The sequence below is a fragment of the Pelmatolapia mariae genome, linkage group LG18 (assembly GCF_036321145.2).
Source record: "Pelmatolapia mariae isolate MD_Pm_ZW linkage group LG18, Pm_UMD_F_2, whole genome shotgun sequence".
In the NCBI taxonomy this organism is placed as follows: Eukaryota; Metazoa; Chordata; class Actinopteri; order Cichliformes; family Cichlidae; genus Pelmatolapia; species Pelmatolapia mariae.
This window is the reverse complement of record NC_086243.1, coordinates 22,363,185-22,387,425: the sequence shown is the minus strand read 5'-3', so window position 1 is coordinate 22,387,425 and position 24,241 is coordinate 22,363,185. Positions and strand designations below refer to the sequence as shown.

The 24,241-nt window shown below is 37.8% G+C and overlaps 3 protein-coding genes across 4 annotated transcripts; 1 reads left to right on the top strand and 2 right to left on the bottom strand.

Moving 5' to 3' along the window:
• The first annotated feature begins 63 nt into the window (after positions 1-63).
• Positions 64-4,286, top strand: LOC134617389 (Fc receptor-like protein 5). The gene is made up of 6 exons (XM_063462614.1): positions 64-159; positions 2,813-2,854; positions 2,943-3,212; positions 3,313-3,552; positions 3,741-3,971; positions 4,055-4,286. Exons 1-5 carry the CDS (start codon positions 129-131, stop codon positions 3,968-3,970), a joined length of 813 nt encoding a protein of 270 aa, XP_063318684.1. The 5' UTR covers positions 64-128; the 3' UTR covers position 3,971; positions 4,055-4,286.
• Positions 4,287-5,797: 1,511 nt separating this feature from the next.
• On the bottom strand, positions 5,798-12,745 carry LOC134616720 (tumor necrosis factor receptor superfamily member 14-like). Of its 2 annotated transcripts, XM_063461684.1 has the most exons (7): positions 12,576-12,744; positions 12,359-12,451; positions 9,035-9,160; positions 8,768-8,926; positions 8,576-8,660; positions 7,620-7,774; positions 5,798-7,526 (listed from the first exon to the last, which is right to left on the bottom strand). In XM_063461684.1, the coding sequence occupies exons 1-7, from the start codon at positions 12,598-12,600 to the stop codon at positions 7,489-7,491; spliced, it is 681 nt and encodes a 226-aa protein (XP_063317754.1). In that variant the 5' UTR covers positions 12,601-12,744; the 3' UTR covers positions 5,798-7,488. The 2 variants fall into 2 exon arrangements, with proteins under 2 accessions (XP_063317754.1, XP_063317753.1); XM_063461683.1 differs by having other exon boundaries at positions 5,798-7,774; positions 12,576-12,745.
• A 4,696-nt stretch (positions 12,746-17,441) lies between these two features.
• LOC134616789 (tumor necrosis factor receptor superfamily member 14-like) lies at positions 17,442-23,598 on the bottom strand. Its single transcript, XM_063461793.1, has 6 exons — positions 22,985-23,598; positions 22,771-22,863; positions 21,315-21,440; positions 21,073-21,231; positions 20,901-20,985; positions 17,442-17,969 (listed from the first exon to the last, which is right to left on the bottom strand). The coding sequence occupies exons 1-6, from the start codon at positions 23,025-23,027 to the stop codon at positions 17,831-17,833; spliced, it is 645 nt and encodes a 214-aa protein (XP_063317863.1). The 5' UTR covers positions 23,028-23,598; the 3' UTR covers positions 17,442-17,830.
• Positions 23,599-24,241: the final 643 nt, after the last annotated feature.

The window sequence follows — 24,241 nt, the reverse complement described above, 5'->3', positions numbered from 1 at the left end:
GTCACAGAGAGGAGGAAATAAAAGTCTTTAGAGTCCAACCAGTAAATCCCTAGATGTGCTAACAGGGAAGTGGGGAAGCTGAAGTTGTTTATCTGCTCAGTGTGGAGTTAAATCTTCATTAAGACACCATGAAAACTTCATCTGTCTCTCTGCTACTCGGTGAGTCAAACACAGAGCTTCTATTTTAGTCATTTATTAATTAATTCAGTATAGATCCAGAACATATGAATAACGGAAAACACATAATTTCAGAGACAGATTAAAGTCTCCTTGAGATTAGTTGAATTTCTCTCTCATACTATCTGTTTGAGTTTGAGGGTCACTCTGTCTCTAAAACACAGAAATATCTGTTTGTTTTTAGTTAATACTGCATTGAAAGACATCTAACATTCACTGTAACTTTAAGAGGCACATTTTATCTTCTATTTTATACATTTCTGTTGCTGTTATACTGTTGCCTCACAGCAAGAAGGTCATGCATTTGAATCAGCCATCTGACAGGGTCTTTCTGTGTGGAGTTTGTGTGTTCTCCATGTTTTGTGGGTTCTCTCCGAGAACTCCAGATTGTCCTACCATCAAAGGGCATGCATGGGGTTTACTGGTGATTCTAAATTGCCTATATAGGCTGGTATAGGCTCCAGCACTCCCACAACCCTGAAATGGATAAGTCGATTAGAATGAATAGATGGATAAAATTTTCCAGCACCTAGTGACATCGTGATGTCATCAATTAGGCTGCTGTGTTAAGTCATACTTTACTGGACTCACATGTTATGGGAAGGTAAAAGAAACAACTTTGTTGTTGGGATATATAAAGTTGTGTTTGTATTTGTTTTAGTTGTATTTGTATGAGCAAAATTATGTAAGAATTCAGTTAAGTATTAAACCGAAGTTAGTTAAAGACAGTTTTTGTTAAGACAAATGTTGTAACTTTGGTCATTACAGTCACAAGGAAAGATGTAAGGTCTGAAAAAAATGAAGTGAAAGTTTGACCTTAAGGAAAAAAACAGAAAACATGTGAATCGGATTTGGTAAGCTTTCACCGACAGGGAAGAAGCTTATCTAAGACAAGGGTCAGGACTTTCTGAAGACTTTTAACATCAAGCTTTTTACAGTTAATTAAACCTAGATATGAAACATTTTAGACGACTGAAAAAAATAATAAAGAAAGATGTTAGAAAACAACAGAAGCTAATGGAAACCACAGTGCACACTCAAAAACATCGGCATAACTTTGTGCTGAACATAAAGCTGGGTAAATTCCTAGATGATTAAACATACAACTATTTTGCTGGTAATAATTGAAACGAGTAAAGAAAATCAACAGCCTATTTATGCAAGATAATTCATAATTTTATTGGGGGTGTTATATTGGTTGGGTCTGATTATTGGGGGGGTCATAACCCCCCTAACCCCCCTGGAAATTACGCCCCTGATCAAAAAGGAAAAAAGTCAAAGTAAAAATGAAACTATTTTTGTGATTATGAAAGTGACCAGAGGTGGCAAAAGTAGAGACATTCTGTACTTAAGTAGAAGTACAGATACTAGTATTAAAAAATATTCTAGTAAAAGCTGAAGTACTGATTCAATTTCTTTACTTAAGTAAAAGTGAAAAAGTACACATTCTTTTTAGAGCTATTTTTGTGCAAAGCTAACCAAACCTTGCTTTATTAAGGTAATAATAAAATAATATTAGTAGATGGGAATACAAACTTTATTTTAGTCTAAATTTTAATTCTAATAAATATTCTCAGCTTGAGTCAGTTAAGGCGAACTCTGTTTTCTGTTCCTACTTTGTAGAGGGTGACTTTGCCTCTAAACAGAAATTGTGTACAGTCAGGGGTTAAAGTGAGATACAGCAGGTGGGAAAACCCCAAAATCAGCTGAAATGTCTCAGTGTGCAGAAAAGAATCATAACTTACAATAATTTCTATTGAGAGCTGCGGTAGATTTTATAAATGTACAGGCTGTGATCAGCTGACCTGCTGCTGCTCTGAGGTTTACTGCTCTTTGTGGATTTGCACAACTAAATTTATCAAGATGAAAGCAGATGTTTCATGAGGTGTCCATCCTCTACACTGGAAGTATACTGTTTATATGTACTAACTTTATACTAGACCATGAGCATCATAGCCAATGTGCCCCATCACACAGTACAGCAAACTAACCTGTTTATCCTGCACTAACCTGCAGAGTATTTTTATCTGATTTAAAAAACATTTAACATTGATAACTCCCACATCTAATGCAAAAACTTGACCCTAATTTCTGTTTCCTTACAAGTTTTAACTGAATTATTAAACTGTTATTCTACTGTTAAACTGCTGTGCTTCTCTGATCAGGTCCAGTTCAAACTGGTAAAGTGTGTACAACATAAACAGTCAGGTTATCAGGGCTTAACTGTGCCAGCAAAGTGTATTCTTGTGAAATAATAACTAAATGTCAATACAGTTCAATAAAATCTAATATATACAGCTCCAAAACACAAGAACAGTCACATCAAGGTGCTTTACATTGTAAGATGACGGTTCTTTAATTATACTGAGAAAACATCAGATGACCGTCTATGAGCAAGTGTGGGGAAGGAGACAGGACCAAAGACATGCTGTGGAAGAGCCAGAGAGTAATAATAACTAATGAATAAACACAGAACGAGGGGAAAAAAGATGACTCGAGAAGAAAACCTCACCATGATCGTTGGGGTCATCCCACAGATGTATTACTACCCACAGCAATTTTAATAACTGCTAAAATTTACTTAGACTCCTCTCTCTCTGACCTTTGACCTTTATTGACTGTCTTCATGTTGCAGGTGTGTGTGTGCTGCTGCTATCTGCACCGACTGTTTCTGCAGGTGAGTTTATGGAAGTGAAATTATTCAGTGGCACTCGACCAATAATACAAATACATTTACTCCGTCTGTGTTTCTGTCTGTCCTCCAGTCTCTCTGTATGTCAGCCCAAACCATCAGCAGTTCTTTAAAGGAGACCGTTATGTCTCCCTGAGTTGTGTCGATGATGGTCAGACAGCTGATGGATGGACAGTAAAGAGGACCAGAGGAGTATCGACTGAGGGCTGTAGTACAGCTGCAGACTTTAGAAGGTTTAATAATTCCTTCTGTGTTCTGGATCTTTCTGTCTCATCTGGTGGAAGTTTCTGGTGTGAAAACTCATCTGGACAGAAGAGCGATGAAGTCTCCATCGCTGTTTCAGGTACAGAAAGCGATCTGTTCCCATCTGTCTTGCTGTCTCTGTGTGACTCTGCTTTGTGGACCTCTGTCTCTAAACGACTCTGTTTGTCTCTGCTGGTCAGAAAAACAATTGATCCTGGAGATCCCGGCACTTCCAGTGAACACAGGAAGTAATGTCACTCTGCTCTGCAAACCCAGAAATGGTTCAGCAAAAAAATCGTATTTCTTCAAAGATAAAGTCAAACTTGGAGATGGACCTGAAGGAAAATGGATTCTCCATAATGTGCAGCAGTCTGATGAAGGACTCTACTCGTGTTCTACTCTTATTCATCAGTCTCCTCAAAGCAGGCTGAAGGTCAAAGGTCAGAGCAGCGACATCACTCCTGCTGTAAAGATATGAGTCGGGGGCAAAAAAAATCTAAAACAAATCCCTCTCTCTCTTTACTCCAGGAAGTGAGAAACTTAAAATAAGAAAAGCATTCATTCACAAGCATAAACTAAACTGCTGACCTGATAATAAACTGAACCATCTTCATCACGTCTCTTGCAGAGCCTCCTCCTCCTCCTCCTCCCCCTCACACAACCATAATGTATACTCCTTCACCTTCACCTTCACCCTCACCCTCGCCCTCTGGTTATACTGAGCCTTCGGCCTCTTCCTCTCTTCGTCCTCGTTCACCCTCTGTGTCTGTACTAAGACTCTTCTTCCACCTGCTGGTTTTCTGTCCATACTTCATCTCTACCATCCTGCTGCTGTTGATCTGCTGCAGCAGGAAATGAGGTACACTCTTCTATCTAGATTTGAACACATACACCAATCATCCACTTCAGTTCTCCATCCTGATTTCTTAACTCTGCCCACAGGAAACAAACATGATGTATCCATGGAGATGACCGAGGAAGAGGATTGAAGCTGCAACATTTTCAGTGTTTCAGTGATTTCTTTTTGAATCTGTTGCATTGATGTGTGTGGGTTTTTTTTAAAGGTTCATGATTACACTAAAAAAATCGAATATTTGTGAAATATGAAAATACTGGGCTAATATAAGTGTATTTATGTTTGTTAAATGATTTATAATTATTGGTTGTATGTGTATTAAAGGAAATTCAGATCAGCAGATTGTCTTTTTTAAACACCTGCCATATGCAACACTTGTAGTTTGTAGAATCATGATCTGATTGCTTTGTTGTGCAAAACACATTTGCTTTTCCAAGAGAAGCACTATGGACTCTCTGTGGGCTCCTCTTATTAATATTTTTATTGTATTTATTTATTATTTTTATTGTTATCTGTTTGGATATTATGCTGGAGCAGGCAGGAGGAGAAGGCCAGGTTGGCAAAAGATAGAAGAAAAAAGAGGAACAGAGAAAAAAAGAGACAGAAAGAAAGAGAAAAGAAGTGGGGTGGGGGATGAAACAAGCAGACATGCTGGTCTCAAATTGCTGCATCTGTAGCAAAGCACACTTATACGCAGTGCCTGAAAGAGAAAACAGGGAGAGCCAGAGGCAGAGAAGAAAGAACCAGGAGACGCCGGCCATCCGGGGTCCCCCATGAGTGTTGAAAACCCAAGGCCACACATCACTATCGCAACTGTGCCTCCACCCCAGCAGGGGGAGATGGAGTCACCAGACAGAGCTCCCACAGCCAAGAGCAGGAGAGGCAGGGCAGTGGCGACCAATGAGGAGCAACAGAACACAGGTAAACTGTTAATTTGGCTGTAAATTCAGCTTTTGTAGTTCAGAGACAGTGCTTATATATTATAGTATATGACTACTGTTTTGAACTATGAAAGTTAAATAAACTATTTTTGTATCTCATAAACCCATATTTTATTTACATTTTAAGAAAAAAAAATTTTCAATGACAGCAAGAGCTCTGAAAAACATTGCGATTAGTGCAACAGAAGGCTGAAGAAATAAGTAGCAACAAACAGAAACAGCTGGAGGAACATTTTGCATCTCATCGGGTGACATAGCAACAGGTAAGTATAATTGCATTGTTTTTATTTATATTTTGCACATCTTTCCATCTTGTTTGGAATTGTGGTTGTAGTTGTTTGTGACTCTTATCTTTGAGCTTGTGTTGTTGTAAAATGAATATGGGGACTAATCAGGCGCTTTCTTGAGAAGAATAAAAATGACCTAAAATTAATGGTGAAGTCTTGATGTAGTTCACTATAAATATCTCTGAACACTTGGACTCCACAGTATAATGCATGTACTTAGCCTGAGGCATGTGCAGGAAATCATGTATATTGAGTCAGGGCTTAAAAACAAACAGCACAGCAAAAAAAAAAAAAGCAGAACTGGGAACAGAACAGATGGACTATCACCCCCACATCCTCTAAAGTGCTCATAAAGGCTGATTTTTAAATGCACAGTGAGCAAAGCAAGGAAGATGTTTGGGATTAGACAAAGTGATTACAAGTTTTCCTTAATCTGAACTGTAAATGTGAAGGAGACTGAAAACTAATACCTTACTTATGTTAACAGTTTACAGTTATTATGAAGTGTTATTGATTAATAAAAAATTGAAATTCTTCTTGTAAAACAAGGACACAGTATCGAGTGTAGTAGAGAGGAGAGTAAGTAAAATTTATTTACATTTTGTAACTTTTTACAAATAAACTGCCTCACAATTATACAAGAAACAAAAGGATAATGTATCATAAAGATATAATACAACATAAAATACGAAGCTTTGTACAAAAATGTGTTTGGCTGCTCTTTTAAAGAGTTAGTAGACTCTGTACAGCATGAATGAGTTCTAATATTTCGGTCCAGAGGGAGCACATGAAGCAAACAAGGAATCGGACCCGAAACAGACCCCTGAGGTATCCCAGAAGGAACAACTGTTGCTTCAGAGATAACCTGATTCATAAAAACACTAAAAGATCTCCCAGATAGATATGACATGAGCCATTTTAAAACATCACCAGTATTCCCAAACATGTCCTTAAGCCTGTTTATCATTAGCTTAATTACAAAACAGTGCAAAAACTTATTGCACTCAGACTTTAAAAACACTGGTGCATGAGGAATATTGTGAGAGACAAAATTCTTAATTGTATCAAACAAGACTTTAAGAGTTTTCTTTTCTGAAGCTATAAGATGTGAAAAATACTCTATTCTGGCATTTTTTGACCTGTCATTCAGTGTAGAAACTGATTCTTTAACATGTAACTCATGAAGCTGGAGCTTGGAAGCCTTCCACAAATGTTCCAACTTGTACAAATATCTCCTGAAATAATTAATATGTTCATTTTTCCAAGTACAAAAACTTGAACATTGGACAATTTTTTGTTTTAGGGGTGCCAGTGTGTTAAAAGTAGACTTACATTCATTGTTAAAGGACAAAATAAATGTGTGAAAATCACTATGAGTCATGTTGGCATCAAAAAAGGCAGGGACCCTCTCAGCAGGATCCTGGTTTATAATCCACATTTGAATCATCAGTTTATGAAGTGAAGGATCCAGAACAAATGACAGACTAAAAAATATACAGCCGTGGTCTCGAAAACGTACATTTTTCACACATACATCATTTGTTTTTAAACCCAGGGAGAAAGCAAGATCCAGCGTGTGGCCTTTTATATGTGTGGGGCCAGAAACATGGTGCTTAAAGTTCAAAGACTCTGTTATGAGATCAGCAGCTGAGTTACAGGATCCATCGATATGAAGGTTAAAATATCTCAGAATTACAACCTTCCCCAATGTAATGATAAATGATAAAAGGTCGCCGAATTCAGCCGAAAATACTCTAGAAGGTTGGTAGATTAAAATACAGCAAAAGGTTTTCATAGAACCAACCTTAATCATCTTTAACTTAAATGAAGAAATAGAGTCTGACTTCATCAGCCTGCATGTGAGTCTGTGCTGGTACACAGCAGAAAGTCCTCTGCCATATCCTGAAAGACACAGAGTTACAATGATGGAGATGCCAGCTGTCCAGATTTCCTCAAAATAAACATGATCCATATCCTGCTGTGATGTCTCAGTCAGGAGCATGAAGTCTGGAGTCTCCTTGATGAAGACATCATTTACAATAAGTGGTTTGTCTGTAATGGAGCGAGCATCAAGCAGAGGAAACCAGACTGGTGATGGCTGGTCATCACACTCAACAGACGACTGCAGCGGCACTTTGATTAAACAGCTGTGCACATCTGTGTACCTGCCACGTTGGACAGTGAGTCCCGAACCAGGTGAAGCCATCATCGATGTCAGCACATCACTCCTACTAACAAAATGGAGGAGAGATGACAGGCACGAGGTTCGCATTCTGCCATCAGGCTCAGACATCATTGGTGGTCCTTCAACGAATATTCTCTGCTCTTAACTGTGATCCCGAAAAAACAGAGTTATTAACATGTTAGTGACTGTGGGTGCTGTACAGAGTGAGCAGATTTGACTCTGGTTAGATGGCACTTACCTGTTATCACAAATCCTGTTATCACAAGGCAAATTACTATTATTAGGAAAAGCACAACAGATAAAATAAAAACATAACGATGTCTTGATGCGCTTCCACAGACGACGTCACTGGTTGAGCTTCCTTCTTCAACTTCAATCTGGCTTTCAGAGCAACTGTGGCAAAAGAGAAAGAAAATATAAATAAATCATTATTCTGAGTATTTATTTGTGTTTGCACTGTAAAGATGTTTGCAACAACATGATCATCAGTATTAACTGTTTAACTGTCCTGTCGTATGTCTGTGGCTCAGATATGCAGCACAAACATGTCCTGTAATGGACCCAATCAACAAATAGCTGGCTCCACTTAAATATCTATTTATTTGTAACTACCCAGTAATCTCTCTGTGCCCATCCAGTTCTCATCATTTTATTGACATTTTATTGGGCTGTCATGACATAATTTTCACAACAATCATGTAATTAATCATTATGGCAATATCTATAGAAACAGTTTAAAGTCAAAGTTTTCTAAAATGTTATTTTGTCTTTGTGGCAAAATAATTAAACTATAAAAAAAAAAAGAGTCTAAGAATGTAACAAGAGTGTGCACAACAAATAATTATTTATCATTGTGTGACTTTCACACTATAGATATTATATTATTAAAATCATGATTATCATCAGTACATAGTTACTGAGACACCACATTATTATTGGTTATTATTATTATCAATTATCATTATTAATAATATACAACTGTATATACAGACATGAGAACATGAACTCATGGTGTTGCTATAGCAATGATATTCTGGTATGACACTAAATCACATGGACATTTATGTTGGTATTATTGCAGGCAATGTGATGTGACACAGCCCAGGATATTGAAGATTCCATTAAGACATTGATAATAAATAACTGAATATATTATACACTTTTAGAGTGATTTTATTATGAATTATGACCTACATCGTCCAAGCTGTACAGTTCACACCGTCCTTGGAAAAGAAGCCTGGCTCACAGTCTTCACACACTGTGTCACTTCTGCTGGTTCCTGAAAGAAACACATTCATTGTTACACAGAATTCAGAAAAAAAAAACAAAAATCATAGTTTATCAGATCATCTAAAAAAAATAGACTTAGACTTTAAATTTTCTTACCAGGTTCTTTTATCCTCTGACCAGCTGCACACTGTGAATGTTTCTCTGCCAAACTACATCCGTTACTGTCTGTCAAACCTTTACAGTAATATCCATTTAAAACATTGCACAGTGTGTCAGTTGTTGCTGTACAGTTCTGCTTGACAAAGAGACCATGACCTAAAAAAACACAAAACATTAGTGTCAAAAATTCTGTAATTTACTTTTAAATGAAAGCTTTATTTTTTTCTATCTAAATTTGACAAAAGATTTTGCATCTGACTGTACCTGTATCACAGGAAGTGCAGGGGAAACAGTTATACAGGCCGTTGGGTTGGTTCATAAAGGTCCCCGGTTCACATAAACGACATGGAGTTCCTGAAAATGCTGTGCAGTCTCTCTGAACAACTGTACCTGTTCAACAGAGCACAACATTTGTGTCAAACTTTTAGCATTTAAGCCAGAGTGTGAATCTACAGCTGTGCAGTTGTAGTGTTGGGTGTAATATACGGTAAGTCAAACAGCTACAACATTACTGATCTGCAAATGCAATGTGGCCCAGTTTCCTGATCCAGTATCAAGGCAAAACATATAATAGACAAGTCGTTAAAGCATGAAGAAGTTACAGTAACAGCAGAGGGAGATATTTTTTTTCAAGCCAACATGAAAATAATCAGGGGAAAGTGTTTAAACAGACACTATTACCACATTTACATGTAAATACATATTAGCCATCTTTCGTAAAGATGAACCTTGAAATGTACTTCATAAGTTTCTTGGTCACTACTGGCTTCTTGCCTTTACATATATTGTCTCCCATTGCTGGTGATGCAACTTGTGCTTCATTTTACTGCTTTGGGAATACATTTTGTGAACTGTGTCAGTTCTAACTATCAATAAATTTAGCTGATGGAAGGAAAAAAAATTAAGACAACAGATTTTCTGGGTCAATAAAAGATAAAACACACATATTTCTCCTTTTACATTTGACTGAAAAGCAGGAAGTCAATATTAATTACTTGAATGCAACATAAAATATCTAATGATAGACCGAGCGGCTCTACACTGGGGCAAGAGGGGGCAACATCCCCTTAAACAAACGTCCTGCCCTGTTAAATCAAACTTTCAGAAGTTGAGGAAGAAAATAATAGATTACCCACAAACTGAATATATAGACAAAATTTTCTACAGCATCTGAAAAATGCACTGGAAAAGGCACAAATGACATGGTTTCACCTCTTGTTCGCTCTTTCCCTTCGTACTCCGTTTGTGCGCAGGCTGAAACAAAACTCAGCAGAAAACCCCCTCTCACCCTCCCCCCAGCTAAACATCCAATCACTGTTTGTATGCAAATGACCCGGTGTCAGGTTTCTCAGTAGGCAGAGCAGAGCAAGATGAAGCAGCAAATCTCTGTTGTCAAAATCACAGCGACTCATGAGATAATTAACAACTAATAAATATATCTATTTTAGTAAAGCTCAGTAACTTTTCACCCAGGCTTCAAGCAGCCTGCAAAGGGAAAGTTAATGCTGTGTGATAGGTCCTAACCCCCTGTTACATAAAAGGTCATCTTGGTCCATGAGAAGTCCATAGCAAATAAACTGGATATGGATGAATCTGTAAGAGTTTTTCAAAAGGGAAGCAGGAGACTGTTGTTGTAGAGTGGATTGAGGAGAAAGGAGAGTGGAGCTGTTCAGTTGCAAACTGAGTCCAGTTAAGCAAACAAGCTTAAAACAAAACAAAAAAAAGAAAAAAAAAGTTCAAATGTTCTGTCCTAAATCCATTGTGTTCTACAAATTAGCTTGAGAATTGTAGTAAAAGACATGGTGATTTTTTATTACTATGCCAAACCTTTTTAGTTTTGTAAATATTGGCTATTTTGAGAGGTCTTATTTTATTCTTACCTGATTTTGCAAATTTATTTGAATTAGGCCATCCAATTAAAATACATTTTATGCTGTTGGTTTTAAAAACGTGGATGGATATTTTATTTTATTTTTTATTCTATTTTTCAGTTTTATTTTTCAAGATTTGGTGAATTTACTTTTTTTTTTTTTTAAATACCCTTTTTAGTTTTGTTAATATTGGAAATAGTGAGAAGTGTTATTTTTATAGTTGATATAGGCCATTCAGTTAAGGTAAATGCCATGTTTTTAGTTGTTATAATCTGATGAGGAATATTTTATTTTAGTGTTTATTGTTTTATGTTTCAGTTAATGTGGTCAGGGGGTTTGCGTGCCTCAGAGGTAGGACATCTAAGTTGGTAAGGTCTTAGGGTAGAGGCCTGACAAAAGGGGTGTCCAAATTCATAGGCTGCATCCTCCTAAGGCAGGGGTCCCCAATCCCAGTCCACGAGGGCCGGCGTCCCTGCAGGTTTTAGATGTGTCCTTGATCCATCACCGCTGATTTAAATGTATAAATTACCTTCTCAACATGTCTTGAAGTTCTCCAGATGCCTGGTAATGAACTAATCATGTGATTCAGGTGTGTTGACCCAGGGTGAGATCTATAACCTGCAGGGACACCGGCCCTCGTGGACTGGGATTGGGGACCCCTGTCCTAAGGTCTAAGTGAGCGGCTGTGAAACTGGACGGTCTAGCCTTCAGATTTGCGTCACCAGCTGTCTCGGTGGAGTTAAATAAACTCAGCCGTCTGCTCCTTGCCAGTGTTGCCAATTTAGCGACTGTGTCGCTATATTTAGCGAGTTCTTAAACCCTTTTAGCAACTTCTTTTCTGAAAAAAACGACTAGCAACAAATCTGGTGACTTTTTCTGGTGTTAATGTCAACAATGTTATGGTTAAGAATGTTCTTCTTTTACTGTTACTTTTTGTGGATCACAAAAGGTAGTTTATTTTTTAAACTACTTAAAAAGACATGATATTATGTGTTTACTTTTGGCCTACATCAGTAAAAAATATAATTTCATTCAGTTTAAAGGTTTATTTGCAAGACGCAAAAACAGACAAAACTGAAAGTTACAAATGTGTTGTGCATGAACCAAATTCAGATGTGGTGCAGATGTGCGAGTCACAAGTTAATCTGGCTGCGATCGCCTCGTGCATGAGAATATCACCAGGTAAACTCCCGACATTTTTAAATATTTTGTTGCTCAGCAGCAACAAGACTGACGGACTGTGTTTGATGTAACTTCACAAATGTCACAGATGAAATATTTGGTGTTTATTTGCTGGTTTGCCGGTAGCGGCTCCTTAAAAGCAAGTCTACCACACATCTGTTCGACCAACGCCAGTTAATCTGCAACACCTGTTCCAGATGATGGATGAACATTTTTCATTTACCACTAAAAATATAATTTTTAAAACTTAAGTTTTAAAATATAAACAGGGTTGTCATGTCTATATGCAAACCCTTCATTTCATGTTAGAAACACTGTTGTCTATCGTGTAGTTTCGAAACCAAAACCAAAAAAAGATCAAATATTTGATTCGTCATGTCCCCTTATCGATCTGTGGTTTAGTTTTTTCCTTGTTCTATAAAGCTATTATGTTTCAGAATAACCTGCTTTGGAGGTTTGTATACATTTCTGTCCAAACAATAGTTGGTTTAAATACTGGAGGGAACTTGATTGCAGTCATCGCTTTTCTTCGTACCTTGATTGCACATCGGGCAGCACTGCCCATCATTTGTTTTATACTCCTTTGGTCGACAGGATAACACGGGCACTACGAAGACGGCGACATAGCCTACAGGAAAGAACACAATAATATTAATGTCGTGGGAAAACGATCTGAGGTAGCTCACGAGCTAAGCTAAGGTTAGCTTAAGCTAAAAGCTGTGACGCAAACATGAAACTGCTGCTGTACTTACCGAAGACAAACAACGCAGAAACCATGATATCACATCCTAAAACGCTGCCTTATAACACGTTTTTAGGCACTTTTTCACAAAATTCCTATACAAATCTACCATATCTACTTATTTTAACCAGTTAACCAGCAACGGAGACGGGAACTTATTTTGACTGGTTAAAATACGTTAAGTTACGCTTTCGGTGCATGGGCGTAAACAGGAAGTCAAAGAATGAGCAGTCCAGATCCCACACTGACATAAGTTATTTTACTTATCATCTATAAGGATCGACTTTGCTTTGATAGAGACAATAAAACAGAGAGAGCTTGAAGGAAGATGAAGAAAATCGTTGGTCTTAATGTTTAATATGTACACATTCCAGCTATTGTTTTAATCCTTCTCCTGAACCCGATGAATATTTATGAGTAACACGAGACGACGTTTAAACTTGGCCAATCAAAGACTGAGGATCGCGGAAGTATAGGGCTTTGGAGTTGACGTCACGCCGCAATCTATTGTGGATGTGTTGCCAACTTAGCGACTTTGTCGCTATATTTAGCGAGTTTTCAGACCCCTTAGCGACTTTTTTTTCTAAAAAGCGACTAGCGACAAATCTGTCGACTTTTTCTGGTACTATTGGAGACTTATTTATGACGACTTTTTGACGTGAAAACGCGTATCGCTCTTACACTCAACAAGCAGCGGTGCTGCCATGGGCACCTCACCCGTGCCAAAGCACTCACAGGCGGAGGATAGTCCTCCCTCAGCTGCTATCAGGGCAGGAGATGTTCACCCCTATGCGTCCAAACGGCAAATGAATCGCGCATGAGCGAAGCCGCTGCTTCCGCACTGACTGTAAGACAGTCAGCATAACTTTTACTGTTATGTGGATCACAAGGTTTAAAACTACTTATAAACACACACTCTCACACACAAAGTAACTCCACCAGAGTGCCAATTTCGGGTCACTTTTGCCGGTTCAAACCCGGATAAAGGAGCAGGGTTGGAATTGTGACATTAAAAAACAATAATTACTAAAATTTAATTTGTAGTTCTAAATAAATTCTAACTGTATTTAGGACAGTTTTTTTTTTTACTCACTTTGTCTCTTCCACGATGTTATTTCTCTCTCCAACAACGTAGGTTACAATTACATTAGTGTGACCAATTATGCAAATTAGGCGATGACGTCATTTAGCGACTTCTAGCGACTTTTAGGACAGCCAACAGCGATTTTCCCTACTGAAGAGTTGGCAACACTGATTGTGGGAGCGCGGCACCATTTTAGCAGGCCACGAATCAAAACACTGTGTTGGAAGGAAGTTTGCTACGAACCATACTTAAAAGCAGCTCAAAAGAAAAAGGACGTTATAGAGACAGATTGCGTCCGGATGGAAAGAGACGCTACTTGCAAAAAACAGCGTACATTGGAAATGTGGACACGTGGAGTAGAAACCCAGAAGACCAACCGCTATTGACTTAGCCTGATATATTTTCCTACCTTTGTGGAGTCAGCGCATACACGGCGAAATGCCAATTTAAAAATCTCTGGAGGCGCACATCCAATTCACCAAGGACTGGGTACAAGATTTGGCTATTTTTGAGGTAAGTCAGATTGAGTACTGCGAGTAAAATGCGTTTGATTTCCCCCCGAACATTCAGATTAGTGCAAGCATAAATTCATTCATGAGAGGGAAACTACAGTGAGAACATGTGGAGGCTCTGTTTGATTGATAACATAGTGAGTTCAGTGCATTGATGTGACATTGTCCTGAAGGATTTAGTCATTCTCTGTGGTTTAAGAAATTGCACTAATTAATTCATATTTATTATAAATAATCCTAATTACACATCTTTCTTCCTTGTTTGTGTCCTGTGTCACTAAAAATACATTCTATTTTAGTTTTATACATCGATTAATGACCTGCAGAATCTCCTTATCATATTAGGTGTCCATAATTGTCACTTAAAGTCGGACTTTATGTTTTCTCCCTCTTGAAAGTGACTACATCCTTGCATTACATACTTCAGGTTCATTTTTTGCTGGCAGATTTTAAAAACAAAAAACAGGCAGATTTAGAATATAACAGGCAGCTGTCTATATATGGATAAAAAAAATACATGTATGTGCTAACTTTCTAAACACTTTATTTGTTAAATTTCTGATAAATGGATTTGAAAGTAGATAAAACACATTTGTGTCAGCCTTGCCTCATTAAAGTTTTTGTCTTTAAATGAACTTTGTCTGTGTGTGTTTCAGGTACTGCAGTCTCAAAGACTGAATGAACCAGCATTGCAGCCATGGGTCATTGTGAGCATCATAGGGAAGGTTGAAGATGCCCACTGCACCTGTATCGCCGGAGTCGCGGAGACCTGCACCATGTCGCTGCTCTTCTGTTTAAAGTAGAAGCAACAGTGTTGATCTGTGGCACAAGGACTGTTACAGATGAACCTGCAGTAATTTTTTGCAGTTTTCTCATATTTGTTTAATTGTTTACAAAAGGTTTGAGGTGTGAAATAAACTGCAATGGAGTTTGAAAACAAAAACAAAATATGGGCGTGTGTGGAGGATGTATTTGTGCAGGGGGTGTTCAGGTGGTGGTGGTGGGGGGCGCAAAGATTTTCTTGTAAAACAAAGGGAGGCCTAGCGAAAAAAGTTTGGGAACCACTGTCGTAGCCGAAGATTTTACTAATGAACAATCAAGTAGCTAAACTGAGTTTTTTTTATTTAACCTGTACCTGGATTCTTATTTGCCACTGTGAAATAAAAAGTGAATAATTTTACAGCTACTTAGATGGTTATCCAGACTGATTTTTAAATATTTTGGTTATAAGAGTAATTATTTAAGCTACATTATTTTGGTGAACCTTAATTTCCAGATGGTGAGAAGACTCGATGTATGCACTGTAAAGAGTTAAAAATCCAATGACCCAAATTGAAGAGAGAGAGAGAGAGAGAGCACAAATCTACTACACAAACTATAGTTTGTGTATTGTTGTAAATATTGCAACTTATGGTATACAATAAAGTTCTGTACTATCAATACTTCAAGTATAAACAGATAAGACAAAAAAAAACAAAAAACAAAAAACGAGTGTCTTTATATAGAATTGACTGAAAATGACTTGCAGCCAGTCACCTCTTCACTGGTATTATTAAGCAGCATCACTACAAAGCAGTGATTGCAAAAAAAACAGCCGTTTCAACAGTTATGTTATCTTATAGGACATCCTAAAGCCTCTCTGTCTCCAAGAGTCTCCTCTTCCATTTGATTAATCTTCTTTGTATGTAGACTCAAATAATTTGTGACCTCATAATGATCAACATGGCAGTGCTTCAGTTACACTGAATCTTGGAAATGTGAGGATGCAAGAAATGAAATAAAACCAGCTGTCTGTGATACCAACTAACATGTTAACTTTTTAAAAAGATGGAAACTTTTTAGAAAACGTGTCCATGAATCTGATGAAGAACTACTGTACGTCTGCTGTACACAAGTTTGTTGAAGGATTTCTTTATTGTCTCTGTGCAGTCAACCTGTTTATGAAATATTCCCCATAAATACATTACAAGGATAAATATGAACTTGTACCTACACAAACATCTTTAACTAATTCCACAGAAAATGTGTATAGCAAAGATAAAAACATTTCAAACTGCTCCTCTCATTTGTTCCATAATGCTGAAAGGTCTGATCATCTCATAAATATCACAAAGTGCTTCACTACAGGATGCTGTCATGGTTCTCAAGGTCTGGAGAGGTTGTGGTGTGTGTTTTTTCTCTCACTAGGGCACAACTGGACCTTGCTTCCCTGCCTCTGAGCCCGCCCTCAACACACACCTGTGGCTCATTTACACTGATGCTGCTCTGGCGTCTCGTCACACGTATTATCCCTGGCAGACTACTTAAGAAGGCAGGAGAGGCTGCTTCCTCGTTGGATTGTCACACTACCTAGCATCAGTGTAGCCTAGTAGCCCTTTGAGTATTCTTTGTGATTTCCTAGAGCTTTGTCCTAACGTTGTTTTCCCTCTGAAATCTTATTTTCACTGTAACTTTTACTCTTATCGCAGTTCTTTTTTCCAACGGCTTCTCCCACAGTCGTTGCTTCTTTTCATCAGGTTTGCTTTGAGCTGTTTGCCTCTAAGCTCATTACATGTTTGTATCAATCTGTTACTCTGGTATGTCTTATAGCAAGAAAATCAACCATGCTGGCTCATGTGTCCTGGTTTACAGCTCCTGTGTTTCTGTGTCTTCCTTCAGATTCAGTAAAGTAAAGTCCGTCCACAGACTTTATCTGATGTTGCTGTACATGAACTCTTTTCCTTCAGACCAAAGCCATCAGCACACACAGCACAGAGGATACACTACATTTCTGCAATGTTAGTCCTTTGTGACTAAATTACACTTTTTGTGAATACAGCCTCTGACTTTGGACATATCTGTTTTCTATGGATAACTGTGGTGCCAAAAAAGTGATTTTCAGCATTTTCCAAAAAAGTGATTGCCCCCGTTTAAACTGTCATAAATGACCCGTTGGCCTATAATGTGTAAAAAAAAAAAAATAAATATGTCAAATGTTTCCATCATGAATGATATCGAGTCATTTTGAACCACAAACAACCCTTTTTTCCACAAGGTGGAAGCTGCAATCAGTTTTTGATAAAGTGACTTTTAGATATGCTTCATGGATCCAGTTAAAAAAAAAACCTCATAGACATTTAAAAATGTCTTTTTAAAGAGATGTTGGGCCAAGAGGCTAGCAGAAATTGCAACAAATATATAACATAATAGTTTTTTAGACATTTTAAGTGGCCAGCAACCAGACTGATTATAATTTGGGTACAATAACGCAGTCATAAAGATATTTGCAAAACAGGTAGTTTCTTTATTTTATATACAACTACAGTCTACCTTCCAATAAAAGGAAAGACATTACACATTAAAAAACAAAACAAAAAACATACAGAAACACCAGAAATCACCTTTTGGAACAACACCGTGATCTAAATGCACCTGTTCAGTTGTCGATGCTGGGTCTTCTGGCCTTCCCAGCTAAAAGTCTACTAATAGTATAAATAAATTGCTCATGGTTAGTGAGTTCAATTTTCTTTTTAAAAAGAAATGTTTTTCCTTCCTTCTTTTTCTTCGCTTTATTATTACACAAAGAAAATTAGTGTTACAGCAGGAAAAAAAAACCCCTAAGCAATAATAAAAAGGCAACACTGTTGTTAAGGCTTTAAACTGAAAAATCAACACAATGCAGACGACACACTAACCTGTCACAAGGCTAGTAAATGCTACTGAGCAAAGCAAAAAAGGCAAAAACACAAAGTAATGTTGACTTGATGTTCTCCCACAGACAACGTCACTGGTTGAGCTTCCTCTGACCTTTATCTGTCTGTTTGAGCAACTGTTGTAAAAGAAGAGGTGAAAGAAAAAGAAAATACACATAAATCAAAATAAAACCACGTGAAGGAGCAGGACCACAGAGAATTTTCAAGATAATAATTGTTATAATATTTCAATATCCTGTCATATGTTGATGAAAAACTGAATTATGCAGGTCTAAATATCAAATCAGTAGTTCTAACTTTTAAGATCTAAGTTAATTATTATCTTATTTTATGAGCCTGACATCTAATGTAACAGTGTACTAGTATCTGTAAAGTGCATTGTACAAATTGTGAGATTATCAGGCTATTATATGTTACCTTATATCTGTAATCAAAGTGGTTGAATTATGATACTGCTGTAGGTCACATTATATCCCTTAGTCTAGATTGTGTGATGTGTATGTAGTTTAGTTTCCATTATATTTCTGAGTTAAAAGAATGTGACCATTATTAGATTTGTTAGATAGGTGTGTATTATCCTGTACCATTGATCTGCTGTGAATGTGTTACACTGTTTCTTGACATTTCATACTGCTGAATCATGAAGAGAATATTGTGTACAGAGAGTCAGGGCCTTTCTGTTCTGATAGCAGAGGAGACAGACCACATTCTACAGGAGTTTTATCCCCACCACATTGTTGGGAGCAGATTAACAGGGAGCCGAGGTCATAACTTAGGCGCCGTGTGAGAGAAAGAATGTGAATGTTTAGGCTTTTATGATTAGGTGGGGGCCACTAGGGGCTATAAGAGTTTGAGCAGTGCTCCACCATTTCGAGATTGATGCTGTCTGCATACAGTATTCATCTCCCACACGTGTGTTCATTAAAATCATCGTTTGACTTCACCCGGCCGGACCAGTGTTGTTATTTTGATTTTCCTCTTGTATCCATCTCCAATATCTGAACCTTAACAAAGTACATGGACTACAGTTAGTATTCCTACTGACAAACATCTTGTGTTTTCATTCTAAACACAAGAAGTTTATGATAAAGCAGAGCTCCTGTTTACATCTGTAGATGTGTTTGAATGTGGCCATCAGGATTAACTGATGCCACAACTGTGCTGTCATCTGTCTCAGTCTATTGAAGGAGAGGTCAGAGGTCAAATGTGACATGGTGTTTTACATTTTTATATGGTGCTTTCTATGTGTTGATAATATGCAACATGTATGTAAGAATTTTACACTCTAAGTCAGTGTTTCCCAATCTTTTAGAGCCACGGCACATATTTCACATTAAAAAAAAAAAAAAATCACACAGCACACCAAAAAACAAAAATGTCACAAAAAGCATATTGATCATTTTTCCCCATGCACGTGGTATAGCAGAACTGGTTCGGTTTGTCCCCAGTACACTTTTTTTTGCTTTCTTCTGACCACTACTCATGCTAGGGGCATCATCTGGGTCAGAATTTTCTCCAGGACCCAGGTCAGACTACTTTTTCTTTTTAAATATTTATTTATTGCTATTATGCGCTGCGTTGTCTCACTCACCACGTGACTATTATATAATTTCTTCTTGGTCTTCTTCTGTTTTACTGGCAGTTGGCAACTCATTTAATTAGAGCAGATAGTTGTAGTGTCCTCTAGTGGAAGAGAATGTAATTGTTCTGCCTGTTACTCATGCCGAGCCCACCTAGCGTTAAATGTTACGCTTTGGGAGTGAGAACGGGTTGTCATGCCGGACGCTTAGAGTACTAATCAGGTGGAACCAGATAATCTTCCACGGCACACCTGATCATTTCTCATGGCACTATGTGCCGCGGCACAGTGGGTGGGAAACACTGCTCTAAGTTATGAGGATTTTTGTCAGTTCTACACTCCAACAAGGTTTTATCAGAACTCATTCAAAACCTTTCAAGCTATCATGTTTACAGACAGAACGGCACACATGCACACACACCCTATTAAAAATACGACCTCCTTTCCAGAGGTACTCATGTTTATCTTCTATACACAGTAACTGAGACACCACGATGTTACATTAATGAATCTCCGATAATATATGACTGTATTTTAAACTATTCAAACTTTATTTTAAACAAATTCAAAGTATTTATTCTACAATTACAACATTAAAATCAAAAGTTGGCTAATTTTCTGTTTAATCAGCTGAATCACTGGCCCTCTGGTTACTAAAGGGGGGCAAATCCCAAAGTCCCATGTAGAGGTGGGTAATATATGACTGAGATATGAAAATATAGAAAAAAAAGCATTGAGTTTTAAAATGGTTGCAGGTAGCAGCATTTATAACTGTAGTGCTACTGTGATCAATGTCAGACTACTTAAACTGAAGTGTGAATCTAACGAAAGAAAATGTAAGTTCAAAAGTAGCCCAGGTAGTATTTTCCTTGGAATTTTCAAATAAAGTATAAAAAACTTTTAGAACTGTTATTAATAAATCAAAAAATATAAAAAAAATAATATTTTCTATCTGGGGCGGTTTATCGTGTCAGGATTTTAACCAGCTGCTTAAAGTCCTGCTTTTCCATCATGTAACTGCATCACTAATTTCCACACATTGTTTGCTCCTCCTGTTATAAAGAGTCTAACTAGCGAGTGCAGCTAGTGACTGCTCGTGTCTCGTGTCTTCATAGCCTCGTTCTACAACGGAGTGTTTTCCACTTTTTCCAAACAGTTTTCCTGCATGTTTTCTCCTGTGTTTGCTGGAGGCTGCTGAAGTAGCTCCATTTTTAGTTACTAAATTATCACTGACAAACTGCTCTTACATTTAGACATGCACGGTTTTGACTCCTTGTCATAAACACTAGGAAACAAACACATAATGTTGCTATAGCAACACACAGTATAATACCGGTATTATTGCAGATGATATGATGTGGCACAGCCCTAGTCCCAAGAATATGAGAGATTCCATTAAGACATTGATGATCAATAACTGAAGATAAAATAAACATTTACAGTGATTTTATCATAAATTATGACCTACATTTTCCAAGCCGTGCAGTTCACACCGTCCTTGGAAAAGAAGCCTGGCTGACAGTCTTCACACACTGTGTCACTTCTGCTGGTTCCTGAAAGAAACACACTCCTTGTTACACAAAAACATCATAATTTATCAGCTCATCTAAAAAATAGACTTAGACTTTAATTTTTCTTACCATGTTGTTTTATCCTCTGACCAGCTTCACACTGTGAATGTTTCTCTGCCAAACTACATCCGTTACTCTCAATCAAATCTTTGCAGTGATATCCATTTAAAACGTCACACACTGTGTCAGTTTTTGGTGTACACTTCTGCTTGACAAAGAGACCATGACCTAAAAAAAACATTGGTGCAATTTGAAAACCTTTTGTATTTTTTAAATTAAAATTTGACTAAGAAGTTTCCATCTGACTGTACCTGTATCACAGGTAGTGCAGGGGAAACAGTTCGACAGACCATTGAGTTGGTTCATGAAAGTCCCCACTTCACATGAACGGCACCGAGTTCCTGAAAATGCTGTGCAGTCTCTCTGAACAACTGTACCTGTTCAACACAGCACAACATTTATATGAACATCAAAGACACATGAAAGGTCAAGAACACAAACCCACAGTGAATGCACAGTCTATTAAATCAGGGGTGAATCTTTTTAGACACACATTTTAGAAAACTTTAAATACCACAATAGACTGTGTAAAGTTACTAAGCAACCACCAGCTGGTACTGGCAAAATAACTGCCAGAATATAATAGTTTCCTCTGTACTCCTACTATATTTTGAAATTTTTTATATTTCAAGAACAATTGCTGTGTGCAATTATTGCAAAATACAAGCCTGCATGCATGTGCTGTGGAGCAGATAACAGTATGCACCACTTACAACTTTTTCTAATAGTGGAGGAGCCTCTGCTCTGTGAACCATCTGCATATTTCACATAATTATTAGAACAACAAGATAACATAGACAAGTAGCTTACCTAGTCATCTTTTGGGCATTATGAAGAAGTAATTGTTGATAGATAGAGAAATGTTTCATCACTGTTTCAAATGTATGTGCAGATGAAAAGAATCAACTTTTTTCAGGTATTGATATTTCAGGGTATAAGAAATTGCCTTGTTTAGAATTGTACAATCCTTGTGTGCATCATTATTTGTTCACACAGTAGCAGTTTCAAGATGTGACGATACCAAAAGACGTCATTGGGTGTCTCTTGTATGTATTACTGTAGGGTCTACCTTACAGTATAAACTGCCTTGAGGCGAATGTAGTTGTGATTTGGTGCTATATAAATAACATGTGAATTGAACTGTGAATATGGGGATCAAGTTGTTTTTAAACCTCTACAGCTCTGGTACATTTGAAATGGTTATAGTGTGCCACAAAGCCTTGCATTACCCCACACTTCACCCTGTGCCAACAGTGCTGTAGAGGCACATGCTCAACACATATGATCATATGAAATGACGTTTCAGTATGTGTAAGATGAACTGAGTCGAGGTGGACTGGAGGTATAAAAAAAAGGTTTATCTCATCTGAACGTGCAACTTAATAACTTGTTTGTGTGCTGCCCCCTCAGACAAACAGTAACAATTTATTTACAATACTTGTGATGTTTCCTGAAAGCTATTATCTGAACTGTGTCAATTCTAACTATTTATGAAGGTTAGTTGACAGTTTCAGGGAAAAAACTGATTAAAAAAAAAAGAGATGAAGTCAGCAGATTTTCTGGTTTATTAACTTAAAGAATTGTGAGATAAAAGAAGCAGATGTAACATCAAATAAGATAAACGGCTCTTTATTTACTCTTTGTTCTCACAGTGGGAACCTACATAATGTGGGCGGGTTTACTTCTAGAAATGTTTTCTTATCGTACCTTCTTGGCACATCGGGCAGCACTGCCCATCCCTTGTTGCATACTCCTTTGTGTGACAAGACACCGCAGAAACCACGGGGGCAGCGAGACATGCTGCAGGCAAGCACAGGATTAAGACGCTGTGATAAGCATCCTCCACACAGGCTACAAGCTAAGCTAAGGTTAGCTTTACATAAAAGACGTGCTGCAAACATGCAGCTGCTGTTTGACTTACCAAATACGAGGAACACAGAAACCATGATATCACAGGCTAACATGCTGCCTTATATCGCGGCTGAAGCAATTCTTTTTTAAATAACAGTAACCCTTTACAACTCTGTAGAGAAAGTTAGCTTAAACGTTGTTCTTCGTTTAGTGTGGGCGTTCATGCTGAAAAGCTATCAGTGTTCTGAATGCTTAACTCTGGGATTGTGAGGCTGCTCCGACGTTTGCGAGGTGGAAATCTCTATTGAAGGACCATTTCAAATGAAAATTCCGACAGGAAAAAACTGGAATCCGATTTTAAACTTAATCCGGAACGCACCGGTTGTGGCGTACTGGGTGGAGCAAGACGACGTGAATTCATGGTGCGTTTTTGATTAAATCAGAATTATTGAACTAGGGAGTATTCCGACTTCCCAGATGAGTGGATGACGGTTTGTAGTGGGACAGGGCCAGAAAGACGGAGAAACAGGTGATGAGATGGAAGTGTGGTGGGGACACAGTGCCCCAGTTTAGAAGAAAACAGTTCAGACAGAGGTAGTATAGTCCGGAAATACGGAGCCCCGCAACAGACATTGGAGAAAAAAAATAATAAAGATGAACTTTTGCGAGATCTCGCAAAAGTTGAAATTACTCACAAGGGAATATGTATGGTTCCCATATTTTAAGAAATGTATTTATTTATGCAAAAAGTGAATTAAAACTAGTAATAGGTGGTTAGTTTGTAATATTAATCTGACCTAAATCTGCTACTCTTGTGTTGAAGTTTGTGTCCCAGTGGTAGGTGGGTCACTTTGCATACAACTGGGTAGTAATTTATAGCCAATACCCTGTGCTGTGTATGTTTTTTGAATAAAAATTTCAAGGAAATACATCACTTTGTCTTGAATTTTGATTAGTGTAAATGTACGATTGCATTTTGGTAAAAGGAACACACAAAATATCATAATTGAAACCTGGACAAGAAACAAAAGTGCCAAAGTAGTACATTTTTATTCATCCTAAGACCAGTCTGGTACTTTGATCCACCTATCTCTGTACTACTACTACTACAGTATCAAAGGAAGACGTCAGTGAGAGGAAAAGGCTGCGATATACCGAGCTGAAGGCAGAACAGGAAATCTGGAGAGCAGCAGTTTGCCCAGTGGATGTCGACTGCTGGGTTTCATCACTACAACCACAGACACACTTCCTAAACACCCTCAGGGAAATTTCAGGGACTGCTGAGCACTGCAGTCTATGGCTAGATGAGGAGAAAAATAACCCCATC

Coding starts and splice junctions, on each gene's coding strand:
- LOC134617389 (XM_063462614.1), top strand. CDS start 129: ATGAAAACTTCATCTGTCTCTCTGCTACTCG. Junction 160..2,812: donor ATCTGTCTCTCTGCTACTCG/GTGAGTCAAACA, acceptor TTCATGTTGCAG/GTGTGTGTGTGCTGCTGCTA. Junction 3,213..3,312: donor AGTCTCCATCGCTGTTTCAG/GTACAGAAAGCG, acceptor TCTGCTGGTCAG/AAAAACAATTGATCCTGGAG.
- LOC134616720 (XM_063461683.1), bottom strand. CDS start 12,600: ATGGTTTCTGCGTTGTTTGTCTTCG. Junction 8,661..8,767: donor TCAGAGGATAAAAGAACCTG/GTAAGAAAATTT, acceptor TGTTTCTTTCAG/GAACCAGCAGAAGTGACACA. Junction 7,775..8,575: donor AACTGTACAGCTTGGACGAT/GTAGGTCATAAT, acceptor CTTTTGCCACAG/TTGCTCTGAAAGCCAGATTG.
- LOC134616789 (XM_063461793.1), bottom strand. CDS start 23,027: ATGTTAGCCTGTGATATCATGGTTTCTGTGTTCCTCGTATTTG. Junction 21,441..22,770: donor CTGCCCGATGTGCCAAGAAG/GTACGATAAGAA, acceptor TGTGTTGAACAG/GTACAGTTGTTCAGAGAGAC. Junction 21,232..21,314: donor CTGCACTACCTGTGATACAG/GTACAGTCAGAT, acceptor TGTTTTTTTTAG/GTCATGGTCTCTTTGTCAAG.